At 51.5% G+C, this 16,179-nt stretch overlaps 1 protein-coding gene across 2 annotated transcripts; it reads left to right on the forward strand.

The window, feature by feature from the left end:
• Nucleotides 1–292: 292 nt before the first annotated feature.
• On the forward strand, nt 293–16,021 carry TAOK2 (TAO kinase 2). Of its 2 annotated transcripts, XM_074301992.1 has the most exons (19): nt 312–1,021; nt 3,442–3,608; nt 3,853–3,924; nt 4,066–4,167; nt 4,622–4,667; nt 4,860–4,956; nt 5,057–5,170; nt 5,326–5,417; nt 5,544–5,637; nt 5,731–5,812; nt 6,071–6,238; nt 7,985–8,236; nt 8,556–8,708; nt 8,794–9,159; nt 9,496–9,699; nt 10,321–10,560; nt 13,774–13,986; nt 14,179–14,361; nt 14,483–16,021. In XM_074301992.1, exons 2-19 carry the CDS (start codon nt 3,477–3,479, stop codon nt 15,002–15,004), a joined length of 3,132 nt encoding a protein of 1,043 aa, XP_074158093.1. In that variant the 5' UTR covers nt 312–1,021; nt 3,442–3,476; the 3' UTR covers nt 15,005–16,021. The 2 variants fall into 2 exon arrangements, with proteins under 2 accessions (XP_074158067.1, XP_074158093.1); XM_074301966.1 differs by lacking the exons at nt 13,774–13,986; nt 14,179–14,361; nt 14,483–16,021 and having other exon boundaries at nt 293–1,021; nt 10,321–12,544.
• The last annotated feature ends 158 nt before the right edge of the window (nt 16,022–16,179 follow it).

Raw genomic sequence — 16,179 nt, forward strand, 5'->3', positions numbered from 1 at the left:
ATCCCTCTCAAAGCTTCCCCTAGCAACAGGCTGGGACCGGAGGCGGGCTGAGCGCATGCGACCTATCTCTTGCCATCTTCTCTTCACTTTCCTACTGGAGGTTCGGGGAGAGGAGGGGGAGGGGGTTGGCACTCTGGGCTCCGCCCCCTTCCAACCTCCTCCCAGCCGGAGTCCGCGTGGCGGAAGCGCGCGCGCGCACTCTAGGAGCCCTCAAGCTTGTGGGGTGGCGAGAGCCCTGCTGTAGCGGCGAGGCCGACGGGCGCGGGAGGGAGGTTTCCTTTGGAGCTCCTCCCTCCAGGACCCGCCTTCTTTGGCCCGGTATCCCCCTACCGCGCCTGCGCGCTCCCGCCCGGCCACCATCTTGGAACTGGGGGGAAGCGAGAGAGGGTGAGGGACTGGGAGAGAGATAGACGGAGAGGACTAATAGAGGATCAGTCGCGGGGGGGCAGACGGGCCGGCGAGCTCAGGGAAGGGAAAGGAACGGAAGAAGGCTGTGAGGAGCCTAGCGGGCCGGGGGAAGCAGCCGCAGCAGCAGCAGGAGGGAGCCGGTGAGGGAAGGAGGGAGGGAGGGGCGGGCAGGCAGGGTCAATTCCAGCCTTTCCCGCCTCCCCCTGCTGGAGAGAGGGGGAAGGAGGAAGCCGGAGCGGGGGTGGGGGTCGCGGGGCTGTCACCCGCCCCTCGCCCCAGCCGCCGCCGCCGCCCCACGGGGCGCCCGGGGAGGTCGGCCGGGAGGCACTTGCCGGCCTGTCATTCGCCTCGGAACATCCCCAAGAGGACGTCGGGGGTGGGGGGGAGTGTCAGGCGCTCCCCCCCTGTCACCCGAGGAAGTGGGGGGTGGGGAGGGGGCTCGTTCGCTCTCCTCCCGCCCCCGCTCCAGCCTGGGATTGGGGCAAAGCCGGGGAAGAGGCAGCGAGGGGGTGGGGAGTCTCCTTCCCCCTCTCCCAGCGATCCCGGAGCCACTGGAGGACTCCTGGAGGAGGCGACGGCGGAGACGCTGGGGCACCGTAGCGACCCCCTCCAGGTAAGACCCCCCTCCCCGTTTGAGGGGCAGTGCTGCCCTTGTAGAGGGCCTGGGCTGAGCCCCTGGTGCAGCTTCACTACTGTATGTGATTGTGGGGAGGTTGCGCGTTCTCTGAGGCCTCGTTTTCCGTTTCTGTAAACTGTGCTAGCCCCCCGTGTTTTGAAGAAAGCGCATTGTGTACTTTGCAAACCTTAAATCGAAGCGTAAGAGTTGTCAGAGAGGGGCGCCCTCCTGCGGGGAGGCAGGCTGGCCCCTCTCCTGGTCACAGCCTCGGGCTTGGGGCTGGCTGCAGGGGGCTGGTAGCCGGGCTGCGGGGACCTCCTCAGGGGGCTCAGGTGACAGCGTTCTGAGGGCGTAAGGGAAGGGGCATCTTCCCGGGGAAGAAGCTTTTCATGTTATTCCTTTGTCCTATGACCAAACAAACCCCTTCTTGAGGGAAGAGACAGCCTTCTGATTTGTTGGGTGGACGTTTGGTGACCACGGGGGTCGCCTGCATCCACGCTGGCCTGTAAGCAAGAAGAATTTTCAGGGTTTGTCTCTTTACATTAAAAAGAGGGGGTATGTGTGGAGGAAGAGCCCTTTCCATTCATACTGTTCCAGGGCTTGACTCCTTGGCTCTCCTTTTGCTTGACCTCACACGGTTTAGAATGGGGAAGTAAGAGGCCAGAGGTACATTCAGAATGAGGTGGAAATTTCGGCTCTGGTATTTTCCCTTCCATCCTCCTTCCCTCAGTGGATAGAGAGGTTACCAATACCTTGATGGGCAATTTGGAGGCCCCAGCTGCCTTGTACTTTTTTTTCTCCTACATTTGGCCTCCACATTTACAGGGCCTTAACTTGGATAATTGAACATCCCAATCCAACTTATTAGGGTTCTGCCAATTATGTGCCAGGCACTCTATGGATAGAAAACCAAAATAATTCTTGCCTTCAAGGGCCAATCAGTAAGTATTTATATGTGCCAGACACTCTACTAGGAACTGACTCTGAGATACCTGGGAGGAATCTAATTTTCACTTGGCTAATTGCCAGGCCTAGTCTTGTTGGAGTCCTCAGGCTGTGGGCCACTGTGTTCAGGGTAATTTGGGAGTTTGGGGTGGGGAGAAATTTAATTTTCATTTCTAATGGCCCATATAGTTTTGGTGACATCCCTTTGAGTCTAGGGGAGAGAAGCTTGGAGGGACAAGGAGAAGGTCTTTTTTCTCTAGGTTTTTGTTCCATAACTCTAAGTCCTGAAAAAACCTCAAACTCAGTATTGCAAGTTGAACTTCTCTACTGGTGGGACAATAGGTGGACGATGTCCTTAGTGTGAACGCCAATAGAGATGGACAGGCTAAAATGTATACTACCTATAGATGAGATGGATCAGGCAGAAAGTCTTTGAACAAAACCTGTATTTTCAGTGAAGATAGGATAGCTTCATGCCCAGGAGTTTACAATCTGCTTGTGGGAAGTAGGGAAATGACATGAAACAAGAGAGAACAATAGGAGAATATAATTAAGTTCCAGATTATGTGATATAGATTATAAATGTTCCAAGACCTTAAAGAAGATAGGTGATTGATGGTTAGGGGTGGCCAGGAAAAGCCTTTATTAAGGAGGTGGAACTGGAGCTGGGCCCAGAGTGGGGACAGTGAAGAAACTGGCTTGACTGGAGTGGAAAGTGCTTGTTGAGAAATAGTGGGAGATAAAGATGCACTGGGTAAGAGATGCAGGCTCAGATTATGGAGAACCTTGAAAGCCAGACAAGACAGGGGTATATATTTCTGTGATTTTACCATTACATGCTTGTTTCTAGAACCCTTTCTCTTCTCTCCCACTCCTAATCCCCAGTGAATATGGGTTTGACAATGGCCGGATTTCCACAGTGTCCGGCCTGGCCACTTCCTGTTCTCCTTCAGGGTTGGGGGGTGGAGGGAGTGGTACAGAGAGTAGAAGCAGTAGGATAGCTGGGCAGCTTTTGGGAAAGAAGGGAAGAGCCCAAAATTGGAGGGAAAAGGAGACTTAGAATTTGAGACTGAGGATTGGAAAATAGAATTTCTAGATCTTTAGAGGGTCAAGAAATCTTAGGAAGTCAGGGTGCAAAGAGGTGGGTTGGAGTGGTGATTTTTAAGACTCTAGGATTTTAGAAACATTCCCAGCAGTTTTATGAACTCTAGGACCATCTTTCCTCACCCCCTTCTTCTGTTGCCATGACAACTTCTTTTTTGGTGTTTAAATGTAGTTTCCACTCTGCCCCTGCTGGTCCTCAGCTGTGCCTTGCCCTCAACAAAGGAATGGGGGAGGAGATGGAAACCTGGGGTCTTGTACCAGTTCTAAGGATTTCCCCACCCACCCTCTCCACCCAGCTTCTTACCCCCATCCTACATATCCCCTTAGCAATAGAAATACCTATTTCCAAGACTATTTCTAAACCCTAGGCTGGGCCCCAATCCCCGTCCCCCACGGGGCCGACATGCCGGCTGGGGGCCGGGCTGGGAGCCTGAAGGATCCAGATGTGGCTGAACTCTTCTTCAAGGATGACCCTGAAAAACTGTTTTCTGATCTCCGGGAGATTGGCCATGGCAGTTTTGGAGCTGTCTACTTTGTGAGTGGGCTTTTCCCAACCCACCTTGTCATCTTGTGCTATGCTGTTCCCTCTTTTCCCTTCCCAATTCCTTAGGCTCCTGATCTCTCTCAGGCTTATTGCTGAAATTCTTTCCCAGGATGTCATCCTGCTGCCCCTCAGCTAATTTAGCCCATCCTCCCACTGTTTCGCCTCCTTCCTAGTTTTCTTCTGGGGTCCTGGCCCTATTGCAGAACCCTCCCCTTACAACCCTACGGCCCTCTAGGCTCGTGATGTCCGGAGCAGTGAGGTTGTTGCCATCAAGAAGATGTCCTATAGTGGGAAGCAGTCTAATGAGGTATGTAGAGTCGGGGGGGGGGGTATAGACTGGGGGGTAGGGTTAAGGATAGAAACAGCAACCAGGGCTCTGGGGTCATATGCCTATAGATAACCCCATTTGCTTGCCCAAGTTTATCCTCTATCTTGATTATTCTTCTAGAAATGGCAAGATATCATCAAGGAGGTGCGATTTCTGCAGAAGCTTCGGCATCCAAATACTATCCAATACCGAGGCTGTTACCTGAGGGAACATACTGCTTGGGTAAATAGGCACTCTAACTCACTCTCCCCTCCCCCCTTAACACGAGACTTGACCCAGTCCCATTTTTACCAAATTAAATTTATGAACATCTGGCTTAGGGATAGGGAGTAGAATATAGTAATGACAACAAAGAAAGAAAATATTCATGGTTTCTAGTCCTAAGGAATTCAGAGACTAACTAGTTGGGGAGACAAAACGAAAAACTTAGAATGGAGTATTAAGTATCAAGGTGAATGACAAAGCCTTAGAATGTAATAGATCAGGAAGAGAATGAGAACAGACAGGTAAAACTTTTTATGGAGGAAGAGACTTGCTGGTCCTCAGAAGAATTAGCATTTAAAGAGGGGGTGCTAGTGAGCTAATGCTTTCCTTTGGAACTGCTGGGCTATAGTTAAGAGTTGAGTCAGAGAGACTAGTGGACTTGCTTACCTCTAACTATTGGCTTTTTCCTTAGCTGGTGATGGAGTATTGCCTAGGTTCTGCCTCTGACCTGCTAGAGGGTGAGTGACACCCCAGCCCACCCCCACCCAGGTTAATGAGGGAACTCTGAGAAAAGACCGGAAGGCTAACAAAAAGGAAAGGAAATTGGAATGGTGGTAATGTCCAGAGATGCAAGGGGGACCCCTTCTTTCCAAGCTCTTTGTAAATCTTAAAATACTACATAATGTGAGTTGTTTTATCATTAACATTAGTGCACAAGAAGCCCCTTCAGGAGGTAGAGATTGCAGCTGTAACCCATGGTGCACTACAGGGCCTGGCCTATTTACACTCTCACAACATGATCCATAGGTAGGTACCGTTCCTGATCCCATTCATGAAATCTTTTTTATCATCCCCTCCCAGCCCAGATATCCCATTAATCCAGATTGATATTCTTTACCCCTGTCAGGGATGTGAAGGCGGGGAACATCCTATTGTCAGAACCAGGCTTGGTCAAGCTAGGGGACTTTGGCTCAGCTTCCATCATGGCACCTGCCAACTCCTTTGTGGGCACTCCGTACTGGTGAGAGGCAGTAAAGGTTGGGGTATGGAGACAGGTAGGGGAGGATTTAAAGTAAGAGGAGTGGGAGAGGGGTTAGAAAGGAAGGTTTCAGGATTATGCAGAAAAGACTTGGTGCAATTCAGCTCCTTTTCTTGCTCACCCTTTTTTTTTTTCAGGATGGCTCCTGAGGTGATCTTGGCCATGGATGAAGGGCAATATGATGGCAAGGTAGACGTGTGGTCTTTGGGAATCACTTGCATCGAATTAGGTAATGGGACCTCAGCTCCCTCCCCTTCTCTTCCCATCTTTCTGCCCCTTTGTCTGCCTACAGACTTGTCTCCTATCTTTTCTGCTTTGTCCTGGTCTCTGTATCCCTTTTCCTTCCTCTCCCCAGCGGAACGGAAGCCACCACTGTTTAACATGAATGCGATGAGTGCCTTATACCACATTGCACAGAATGAGTCCCCTGTGCTGCAGTCTGGACATTGGTGAGAAAATGGGCTCTTCACAAGATGGTGCAGGTTTGGGAGACACCATGTCAAAGCAGGTGTTTCCATTGCTTTGCTGGTTCTTTCTTCCAGGTCTGAGTACTTCCGAAATTTTGTTGACTCTTGTCTCCAAAAAATTCCTCAAGACAGACCAACTTCAGACGTGCTGCTCAAGGTGAAGGGGAGGGAAAGGGGAGGGGAATTTTCATTATGAAATAAGAGAGCTGGAGGCTAGAGGCTAGAAAGCCTGAATAACCTTAGGGAGGATAACATGGGAAGGTAGCCTAAGTTAGGCTGTGTCCTGTCAAAGGGAAGTGCTAGACTTTCATTGATAGGGAAGGGAGTTCAGATCTGATCTTTAGAATACCCACATTCCACAAAGGGAAAGGACAGGAGGGGCAGGCCTAATATCCAGGTGTCCTTTCTTCCTTAGCACCGCTTTGTGCTCCGGGAACGACCCCCCACAGTGATTATGGATTTGATTCAGAGGACCAAGGATGCAGTTCGGGAGCTAGATAACCTACAGTATCGAAAAATGAAGAAAATCTTATTCCAGGAGGCACAGAATGGCCCCAGCGCTGAAGTTCCCGAGGAGGAGGAGGTGAGCAATTCTTTTCCTAGCCAAGTTTCACATTTATTCACTCATCCATTCACTCACTGAATATTTGTTGCCACTAGTATGTACAGTAATAACCACTCACATTTTTAAGGTGCTTCATCAAAGTTTACACATTGCTTTCTTCACAATAATCGAGGTAGACAGTGCAAGTAGTAGTATTCCCATTTTGGAAATGAGGAAATTGAAGCTCAGAAAGTGATCTGCCCATGGCTTTACAGCTAGTAAGTGACTAAACTAGAACTTGAACCCTGTGCATATTGTACTTTGGTTGGTGCTGTGGGGAATACAAAGACGACTGAGACACAGTCCCTGCCCTTGTGGAACTTGTACTGTGATAGGGGAGATAAGAGGTAAGATATATGTACAAATAACTATAGTACAGGGAAGATTGTGAAAGGTGTCATGTAAGACATATATCTATAAGTTCATACAGAAGACTATGGAGGTTCAGGAGAGAGTTTATATATATATATATTAGGGGAATAGGGAAGACTATGGAAAGGATGACATTTGAGCAGCACCTTAAAAGTGTAGGAGGATGTCAAGAGTCAGAACTTGGGTTTGTAGGGTGGGAAGGGGGAGGGAGGACATTTTAGGCAGAATGGATAGAAAAGAATAAGTAAAAATGCGGAGGAAGGAAATGACAAGGTATATTTGGGGAATAGCAATTTATCTAGTTTGGTTGGATTATAGGATGTATGTCAGATAGCAGAGTAATGGAAGCTAAGTCTGGAGAGGTATGCTGGGGCCAGGTTTTGGAGGGCTGTGAATACAAGGATAAAGTCTAGCCTTTATTCTAGGCATTGGGGAGCCTTTGAGGTATTTGAGTAGGTGTTATGATTAGAACTATGTAACTCCAACAATGCTTTTTGTCCCAGCATTAGTTATGGTTCTGCTGTTCCCTTTCCCAGCCCTCCAGCTTCACCTCCATAATTTTTTTTTTTTTTTTTAAAGTTTTTATTTACCAGATATATGCATGGGTAATTTTACAACATTGACAATTGCCAAACTTTTTGTTCTAATTTTCCCCCCCACCCCTTGCCCCCACAGATGGCAGGTTGACCAATACATGTTAAATATGTTAAAGTATAAATTAAATACAATATATGTATACATGTCCAAACAATTGTTTTGCTGTACAAAAAGAACCGGATTTTGAAATAATGTACAATTAGCCTGTGAAGGAAATCCAAAATGCAGGAGGACAAAATTAGAGGGATTGGGAATTCTATGTAGTGGTTCATAGTCATCTCCCAGAGTTCTTTCACTGAGTGTACCTGGTTCAGTTCATTACTGCTCTATTGGAACTGATTTGGTTCATCTCATTGTTGAAAATGGCCACATCCATCAGAATTGATCATCATATAGTATTGTTGTTGAAGTATACAACAATCTTCTGGTCCTGCTCATTTCACTCAGCATCAGTTCATGTAAGTCTCTCCAGGCCTTTCTGAAATCATCCTGTTGGTCATTTCTTACAGAACCATAATATTCCATAACATTCATATACCACAATTTATTCACCCAATTCTAATTGATGGGCATCCACTCAGTTTCCAGTTTCTGGCCACTACAAAGATTCACCTCCATAATTTCTACCCAAGCAGTCCTCAGCTCATTTTGTATCCTCACCCCCCTCCTCTTAATCCTGAGGCCTTCCTGGCACATACTGGCTCTTATTCCAATCTCTTCCATGACTGTCCTTAAATACACATTCTGTGTTCCCAGGAGACTGAGCCCTACCTGCACCGGGCAGGGACACTAACTAGCCTGGAGAGCAGTCACTCAGTGCCCAGTATGTCTATCAGCGCCTCCAGTCAGAGCAGTTCTGTTAATAGCCTAGCAGATGCATCTGACAACGAAGATGAAGAAGAAGAGGAGGAGGAGGAGGAAGAAGGCCCAGAGACTGGAGAGATGGCCATGATGCAGGAAGGTGAACATACAGTCACCTCTCACAGCTCTATCATCCACCGACTCCCTGTAAGCAGTGTCTTCTTAGCATGTCTGCTTTGGGGAACAGATCAGGCGGTGGGGACTAAGTTAGGGGAACCTGATGCAAGCTTAGCAATTGACAAATCCTGGAAAGTCAGTCTGAGTCAGTTGAGAGATGTCTTAGTGCTACTCTTTCTTGGCAGTCTGGCTTAGAAGGGTCTTTATTTAAAAACTCAGGAATCTGGACCTATAAAGTATGCCTTTTTCTAGCGTCTATTTGTCTTTTTACCTCCATTGCTTAGGTTCTTGGTCCCAAGGACTCAGGGCCATGAAAACATCTGTGCCTCATTCTCCTTCCTTTCTCTAGGGCCCTGAAAACCTATATGATGACCCCTATCAACCAGAGGTACCCCCAGGCCCCTTACAGGCCCCTCAGCCTCCAGCTTCTTCATCTTCTGCCCGTCGACGAGCCTATTGTCGAAACCGGGATCACTTTGCCACCATCCGAACAGCCTCTCTGGTGAGTTAGGACCAAGAGCCAGAGACCAGCAACCTAAGTTCTGGTATTCTCTGACTGAGTTCTTTCTTGTGTTCTCTGAACCTAGGTGAGTCGTCAGATCCAGGAGCACGAGCAGGACTCGGCCCTACGGGAGCAGTTGAGTGGCTATAAGCGAATGCGGCGACAGCACCAGAAGCAATTGCTGGCCCTGGAATCAAGGCTTCGGGGTGAGCGGGAAGAGCATGGTGTCCGGCTGCAGCGGGAGCTGGAGGCCCAGCGTGCCGGCTTTGGGGCTGAGGCAGAAAAACTGGCCCGGCGCCACCAAGCCATTGGGGAAAAGGAGGCCCGTGCCGCCCAGGCAGAAGAGCGCAAATTTCAACAGCACATTTTAGGCCAGCAGAAGAAGGAGCTGGCCGCTCTTTTGGAAGCGCAGAAACGTACTTACAAGCTGAGGAAGGAACAACTTAAGGAGGTGAGGAGGATGGAGAAAGGCAAGGGAAAGATGGAAAATGGGAGCAGGAAAGAAAGGAAACTTCTGGACATTTCCCCTTCTTCCTTTCCTGGCCCTTTTCCTTCCATCTCCCTCTTTCCTTACCCTCATCCTCTTCCTTCCCTGATGTCCTCCCACTACTTTACCCCTTCTTTACATGTGGGAGAAGAGATTGGGAAAGAGACAAGAGTGTAAATGATGGAAGCAGGACAAGGGAGGAGAAATGGAATTGGTGGGATGGATGACAGAACATCCAGAGGAGGTCTGATGGAGCTGGCCCTGAGGGACCTCCAGTGGGCCTTTCCATGCCCTGCTTAGGAGCTTCAAGAAAATCCAAGCACCCCCAAAAGGGAGAAAGCCGAGTGGCTGCTGCGCCAGAAGGAACAGCTGCAGCAGTGCCAAGCAGAGGAGGAGGCTGGGCTGCTGCGGCGCCAGCGCCAGTACTTTGAGCTGCAGTGCCGCCAGTACAAGCGTAAAATGCTCCTAGCCCGCCACAGCCTGGATCAGGACCTGCTGCGGGAGGTAGGCCTGGACCTGGCACTGCATTCTCATCTCTTCCACTCCTTTTCCTGTCCCTTTTGATTGCTTCTTCTTCCACCCCTTCTACTTTTCTCTATTTCCTATTCCTTACAGCTCCCTTCTTCCCTCTTCTCTGCCTTTCTCCTTCCTGCTTCTCTTGTACCTCTTTACTTCCCTTCTCCAATCAGTTTCCTGTCTTCTTCCTTCCCTGAATTCTCAGCTCTTCCTACTCATTACCTGCTTTCTTCTTCTGAGCTTGCTCATTCTTCTGTTTCTATTTTTCCTCAACAATATCTACTTGTAGGCTTTCTTCTTTAAGACTCCTCTACCTTTTATTCTTCACTCTCCATTTCCTGCCCATTCAACTCTCTCTTTTCATCCCCTCCTTGTTCTTCCCACTAGCAGCTTCCCATCAGGAGCTCTTCTTCCACTCCTTATAGATCCATTGCTGCTGGGTGTTTTCCCATTCCCCCCCCCCCCCCCCGAGAAGCCCTTGGTAATTTGTGGCTCCCTTTTGAGATGTCACCTTCCTCCATCCCTATCCTTTCTTTAAGGCCTTTCCCCAACCATCCCCCAACCCTGATCCCACTGCTGTGCCCTTCCACCCTTTCCCTACCCCCCCAGGACCTGAACAAGAAGCAGACTCAGAAGGACCTCGAGTGTGCACTGCTGCTGAGGCAGCATGAGTCGACTCGGGAACTGGAGGTGAGGCAGCTCCAAGCTGTGCAGCGGACCCGAGCTGAGCTTACCCGTCTGCAGCACCAGACGGAGCTGGGAAACCAGCTGGAGTACAACAAGCGGCGTGAGCAGGAGCTGCGCCAGAAGCACGCTGCCCAAGTCCGCCAGCAGCCCAAGAGCCTCAAAGTACGTCCTGATGAACGCCCCCCAACCCCCCAATCCCTTACCCCTCAGGCCCTGGACCCGAGCTCTGGATCCCTGGGACAACAGCAGACTTGGGAGCTGCCCAGTAGCAGCCCCAGATTGGAGGAGCGGAGCCTGCTAGGAGAGGAGGCAGCCCAGGAACACAGGACACTGGGAGAGAAGGAAACAGCTGTCCAAGAGCGGAGGATTTTGGGAGAGGAAGGCGATAGGGCCTCTCTAGGGCCAGAGGAACGGAGCATTGTGGGGGAGGAGGCCAAAGAGGTAGTGGCCCTGTCTCCCAGCTCTGGGGAGCGGAAGATTCTGGGAGACCAGACATGGAGGCTGCCCCATGGGGAGGAAACTGAGGATCCCAGAACCCTGTCTCCCAGCTCCAGAGAGCGAAGGATTGTTGGCCAGGAAGAGGCTGAGGAGTGGAGGTTTTGGGGAAAGGAAGAGTGGGGTATAATGGGGGAGGAGTTAGAGCTAGGATGGGACCAGGGGCCAGTCTTGCCCCCAGTCCTGGAGGAGGATGAGGATGAAGAAGCCCCCATTGGGACTCCCAGGGATCCTGGGGATGGTTGTTCTTCCCCCGAGATTCCTCCTGAGCCCCCACCTGGTCTCTTAAGACTGAGCCTCTCTAGTCAGCTCCTAGGACTTTTGTGCCATGGCCTTCTAGCTGGGCTTTCCTTTGCTGTGGGCTCCTCCCCAGGCCTCTTGCCATTACTGCTATTACTACTGCTCCCACTCTTGGCAGCCCAGGGTGGAGGTGGCCTGCAGGCTGCCCTGTTGGCTTTGGAAGTGGGATTAGTGGGACTAGGGGCCTCATACTTATTGCTCTGCACAGCCTTGCACATGTCCCCGAGCTTTTTCCTGCTCTTGGCCCAAGGGGTGGCCCTGGGAGCAGTGCTAGGGCTAAGTTGGTTAAGGGGCCTTGCTGGGGTGCCCCTCGGCCTTGGGGCTGCTTGGCTCTTAGCTTGGCCAGGCTTAGCCCTGCCCTTAGCAGCTGTAGCAGTTGGAGGTAGCTGGTTAAGACAACAGGGCCCAAGGCTTCGGCTGGAACTGTCCAGGATCTGGCTGCGGATCCTACTACGCCTATCCCCATCAGCCTTCCGGACCTTACAGGGCTGTGGGGCTGTAGGCGACCGGGGCCTCTTTGCCCTCTACCCTAAGACGAACAAAGATGGCTTCCGAAGTCGGCTGCCAGTTCCAGGACCCCGCCGTGGGCGTCCACACCGGCCCCGAAATCCCTTGGCTTTACTGGCCCAGGCTTGGGCCCTGTACAAAGGGTGGAACTGGCAACTGGCTAGGGCTGGGAGGGGATTAGCTGCTCACCTGTCTCCTGGGGCTGCCCAGGCATTGGCCAGATGGGGGTTGCTTCGGGGAGAACGTCCAAGTAGGATTCCTCGGTTGCTGAGGCACGGTCAGCGCTGCCCAAGGCCCCCAGCTCCTCCTCGAGTTCCTCCTGGGGCTACCTCCAGCCATCGTCTCCGAAACAGGCAGCCTCGAGCCTTGCCACCTTGGAGATGATTGCTTCCCCCTATTCACCCCAGCAGAGAGCACGTGCACTTTATCTCCCACCCCACTGGCATGGGGAGGATCTTCCCCAGCCCTTATTCCTTCCCTTCCTTTGTGTGTTCTGTCCTTTTGTCCACCAAAGCCCTTTCAATAGAAGGGGTTCCCATAGACAGTTTGCCCTTCCTATCCACTAAATTGGGAAGTGACACTTATTTATGTTCCCTCCCCAGCACCCCTAAATTATTGGTGTCTTCCCATTGTGTGTGTCCTCATCCTCACCCTCATTACTTCTCCAGGGCCTGGGCGGTGTCCCCTCTGCTTTGGGACAGGGCTAGCTGGGAGGGGTAGTCACTTTTTCATATGATTTTGATTTGTTTTTTCTGTTTCTTACCTCCATCCCCAACCCTGCTCCTTAATGGCCCCCATCCCCCAAGAAAGATAAACATAAATAAAAGATTCGAGCGGAACCATACCCTTGGCTCAGGCCGCCGCCTCCGTCTGCTTTGTCCTGCCGCCCCTCAGCCTTCCCTGTAAGCCCCCAGAGCCCAACTCGAGTCCACTTCATCCCTCTCCTGTCCCACTCCATGACTGTCTGTCCTCACTCCCATCTCCATTGTGTCCCTCTCCCTGGATCCTTGTCCTTTTTGCTTTGCTCTTCTGGCAGTGTTCCTTGCCCTGCCTGGTTTTGCATTGGGTTCTAGGGACCAGAATGTGGGAGGTACTGGCTCCCTTGTCCCCAGGCCATGGATTCCCTTGAGGTTTGGGATTCTTCCCATCATCCCACCTGGACCTATTCATCCCATGCCTTTGTCATCCTATCTTGTGCCTTTGTGTATTCTGCCTTGCCCCTTCAATGCACATTCTCCACTCTACCCACAGTCTTGTCCAATCTGCCCACTTTCCCTTTCCCTTACTCTGGCATGGCCCTTGAGGGCTAGGGCAAAGGGGAGGGTAGCCAGCCCCCCATAGGGGGCCATCAAAGTAAAAGGTAAAGCATGGATCTGCTGGGACAGGCTGGGGTTAGGGGACTGAAAAAGAGATGGGTGTGGTGATGAAAAAATGAAATGCATCAAAGGGAGTGACAGGGCCAAGAAAAGGAAAACCAAAGTATTGTCAGAGCAATAGTTGCACAATCAATCCCTGTGGTCCTTGCACCCTTGGGGCCCAAGGCTCTTTCTATTTCCTACTGCAATCTCTTGTCCCATTCCCTTTTAAGTCAAGTCCCCATGTGAGAGCACATTCCCTTCTCTCCTAATTCCCATTTGGTGGCTTACTTTTCCTTCCCCAAAGCACCATTTGTAAGATTCTCTCATAGTGCTCTGGTCCTTATGTGTTCTGTCTAAGCTTTATCTTTTTCACTGATTCTACATCTATCATGGTCATGTGTTCTGTGGTTCTGTTACTTGTGCATGTTCTCTTTGTCTTATGCACATACTACTATGATCATATGCTTTCCCATTTATCTCTACCTCCATGCATATGCTTTCTGATACCATTTGGAGTATTTTCTCTGCTCTGTTCTATGTTCAGTGTAATTCATATTCTTCTCTTTGTGTTTAGCTTCCCCTCTCTCTGTCTAACATGTTTTCTGTTTCTCTCCCCTCTGTCTGCTTTGGTCTCTTCCTCTCCCTCCTTGTCTTCCCTACCCCCCTTCCTTTGCCCCGTCCCATCATCTCTCCACTCAACCCATCCACTCCATAGTCGAAGGAGTTGCAGATCAAGAAGCAGTTCCAGGAGACATGTAAGATCCAGACTCGGCAATACAAGGCCCTTCGGGGCCACCTGCTGGAGGGAACCCCCAAGGCCCAACACAAGAGCCTCCTTAAGCGGCTTAAAGAGGAACAGACCCGAAAGCTGGCTATCCTAGCAGAACAATATGACCAGTCCATCTCTGAGATGCTCAGCTCCCAGGCAGTAAGGTTCAGCAACAACACGGAGCTGGGGGGAGGGGGAGAGATAACAATTCGACTAATTTTAGAGGCAGAATGCCTCGGTAATCATGGAGAGAAGGTGGGGAGAAACTCAGGGCAGGGAAAAGGTTCTGAGCACAGGGTGGGGGGTCAGGTGTTTCCTTGCCATCTGACCCCAGCTCCTACCCTCTCCTAGCTTCGCCTGGATGAGACCCAGGAGTCAGAGTTTCAGGCACTGCGACAGCAGTTGCAACAGGAGCTGGAACTGCTTAATGCCTATCAGAGCAAGATCAAGATACGGACAGAGAGTCAGCATGAGCGTGAAGCACGGGAGCTGGAGCAGAGAGTGGCACTGAGGCGGGCTCTTTTGGAGCAGCGGGTACGGGTAGGGGCCCCAGAGTGTTGTGGGTAGTGGGGGGATACCGACGCCTGTATCTCCCCGAGCAAACTAACTTGAAAGTTCCTCAGCCCTAGCCCTGAGCACATGTTGTATGTCGTAGGTGGAGGAAGAGCTGCTTGCCCTGCAGACAGGTCGATCAGAGCGCATCCGGGCACTGCTAGAACGGCAGGCTCGGGAGATTGAAGCTTTCGACGCAGAAAGCATGAGGCTGGGTTTCTCCAGCATGGCCCTGGGAGGCATCCCAGCTGAGGCTGCTGCCCAGGGATATCCTGCCCCACCCCCAGCCCCTGCCTGGCCCTCCCGTCCCGTACCTCGATCAGGGGCCCATTGGAGCCATGGTCCCCCTCCGTCTGGCATGCCCCCCCCAGCTTGGCGCCAGCCTTCTCTTCTGGCACCACCAGGTCCCCCAACCTGGCTGGGGCCCCCGCCCCAGACAGGGCCTCCCCGAGGTGGGGCCCTACTGCTGCTAAGGAATAGCCCACAGCCCCTGCGCAGGGCAGCCTCAGGGGGTGGGGGGAGTGAAGGAGTGGGACCTGGATCAGTAGCAGGACCTGGGGCTCTGAGCCGAAGTACTAGTGTTGCTTCTCACATTCTTAACGGTTCTTCCCATTTTTATTCCTGAACTGTGGCAGAGATAGCTGATGTCCCTTGCTTGGGTTCCCTCCACCTAGGCTGAAAGCAGATAGAGGTGGGGGAAGAGAGCTGAAGCCTGGGTTTCCCTTGGGCTGGAAAGGACCTCCCTCAGCCACTGGAACCTGGAAGACTGAGGACCTAAGCTCTGGGGGCTTTTGAGAGCCTGAGCCAGCGCTTAGAAGGGGAGGTTAACAGGACATTTGCTGCTCCTGCTTCCCTGGTCCCTTCTTGTGAGCTTCCCTTGGGGTGAATTCAGGTCCTTGGCTCTGGGTTTGGGAGTATATAACCTGGGCTCCAGTACAGACCCAGGAGTTCCTGACTTTCCCATCATGGTGCCAGTATCTTCCTCCATCATGGACTAGGGAAGGGGGAGATTGTGTGTGCGTGTGCCTGCGCGTGTGTGTATGTGTGTGTGTGCGCGCGCACGTGTGTATGTGTGAGAGAGAGAAATACCCACCTAGGGTGCCTTGGGAACCTGTATAGAGTCCCTGGGCAGTGGGGGGGAGGGGCGGGTAGGGTGTAGATACATAGATATATTCAGAGAAATATAATAATCCCTCCAGGTGCCCTCATCATATTGTTGCCAAGGGAACTCTTGGCCCAGGGGGGCATGAGAGAATGGGTCCTGGGAGAGCAGGGTCTGGGGGTATGAAAGGCCCCTGGGTGGCAGGGAGAAGGGGAGGATACTTGGGTGGAAAGCTCAGGATCCCTCTTCTGAACCCTCCTTCCCCCATTGCTGTCTGATGTCCTGTGCCCGTCTTGTCAATTTTTTTTTTTTTTTTAAGTCAGAGTTGGGGCTGGGGAGGGGGGGAAGTGAGGAATAAACCTGAGAAAAGGCAGCTCCCCAGGGGTGTCAAATCAGAGGAGACCCTCACAGCCCCCTTTATATTCCTGCTGTTTAGAGGCAGAATGGGGGCAGTCAGGGCCAAGGCTCCTGGAACTTAGGGGCCATCATGGAACCCTGGGGCCAGGGGAGCTTTTAATAAACTGTTGGATATTCTAACCAGCTCCTTGACTCAGGCTTTTTCTCTAAGATGGGCAACATTAGACTGCCTCTCATTTTTCCAGGTGGGACAGCACAATGGGAATTGAGGAGCTTGCCGGCCAGGCCCTTGCCTTAGCAGAGGTCAGGTTGATCCAGTCTTTTGGATTCCCACTCATTTC

Source organism: Sminthopsis crassicaudata, chromosome 1, assembly GCF_048593235.1.
Source record: "Sminthopsis crassicaudata isolate SCR6 chromosome 1, ASM4859323v1, whole genome shotgun sequence".
Lineage (NCBI taxonomy): Eukaryota > Metazoa > Chordata > Mammalia > Dasyuromorphia > Dasyuridae > Sminthopsis > Sminthopsis crassicaudata.

Coding starts and splice junctions, on each gene's coding strand:
- TAOK2 (XM_074301966.1), top strand. CDS start 3,477: ATGCCGGCTGGGGGCCGGGCTGGGAGCCTGAAGGATCCAGATGTGGCT. Junction 4,668..4,859: donor TGCCTCTGACCTGCTAGAGG/GTGAGTGACACC, acceptor CATTAACATTAG/TGCACAAGAAGCCCCTTCAG. Junction 4,957..5,056: donor TCTCACAACATGATCCATAG/GTAGGTACCGTT, acceptor TACCCCTGTCAG/GGATGTGAAGGCGGGGAACA.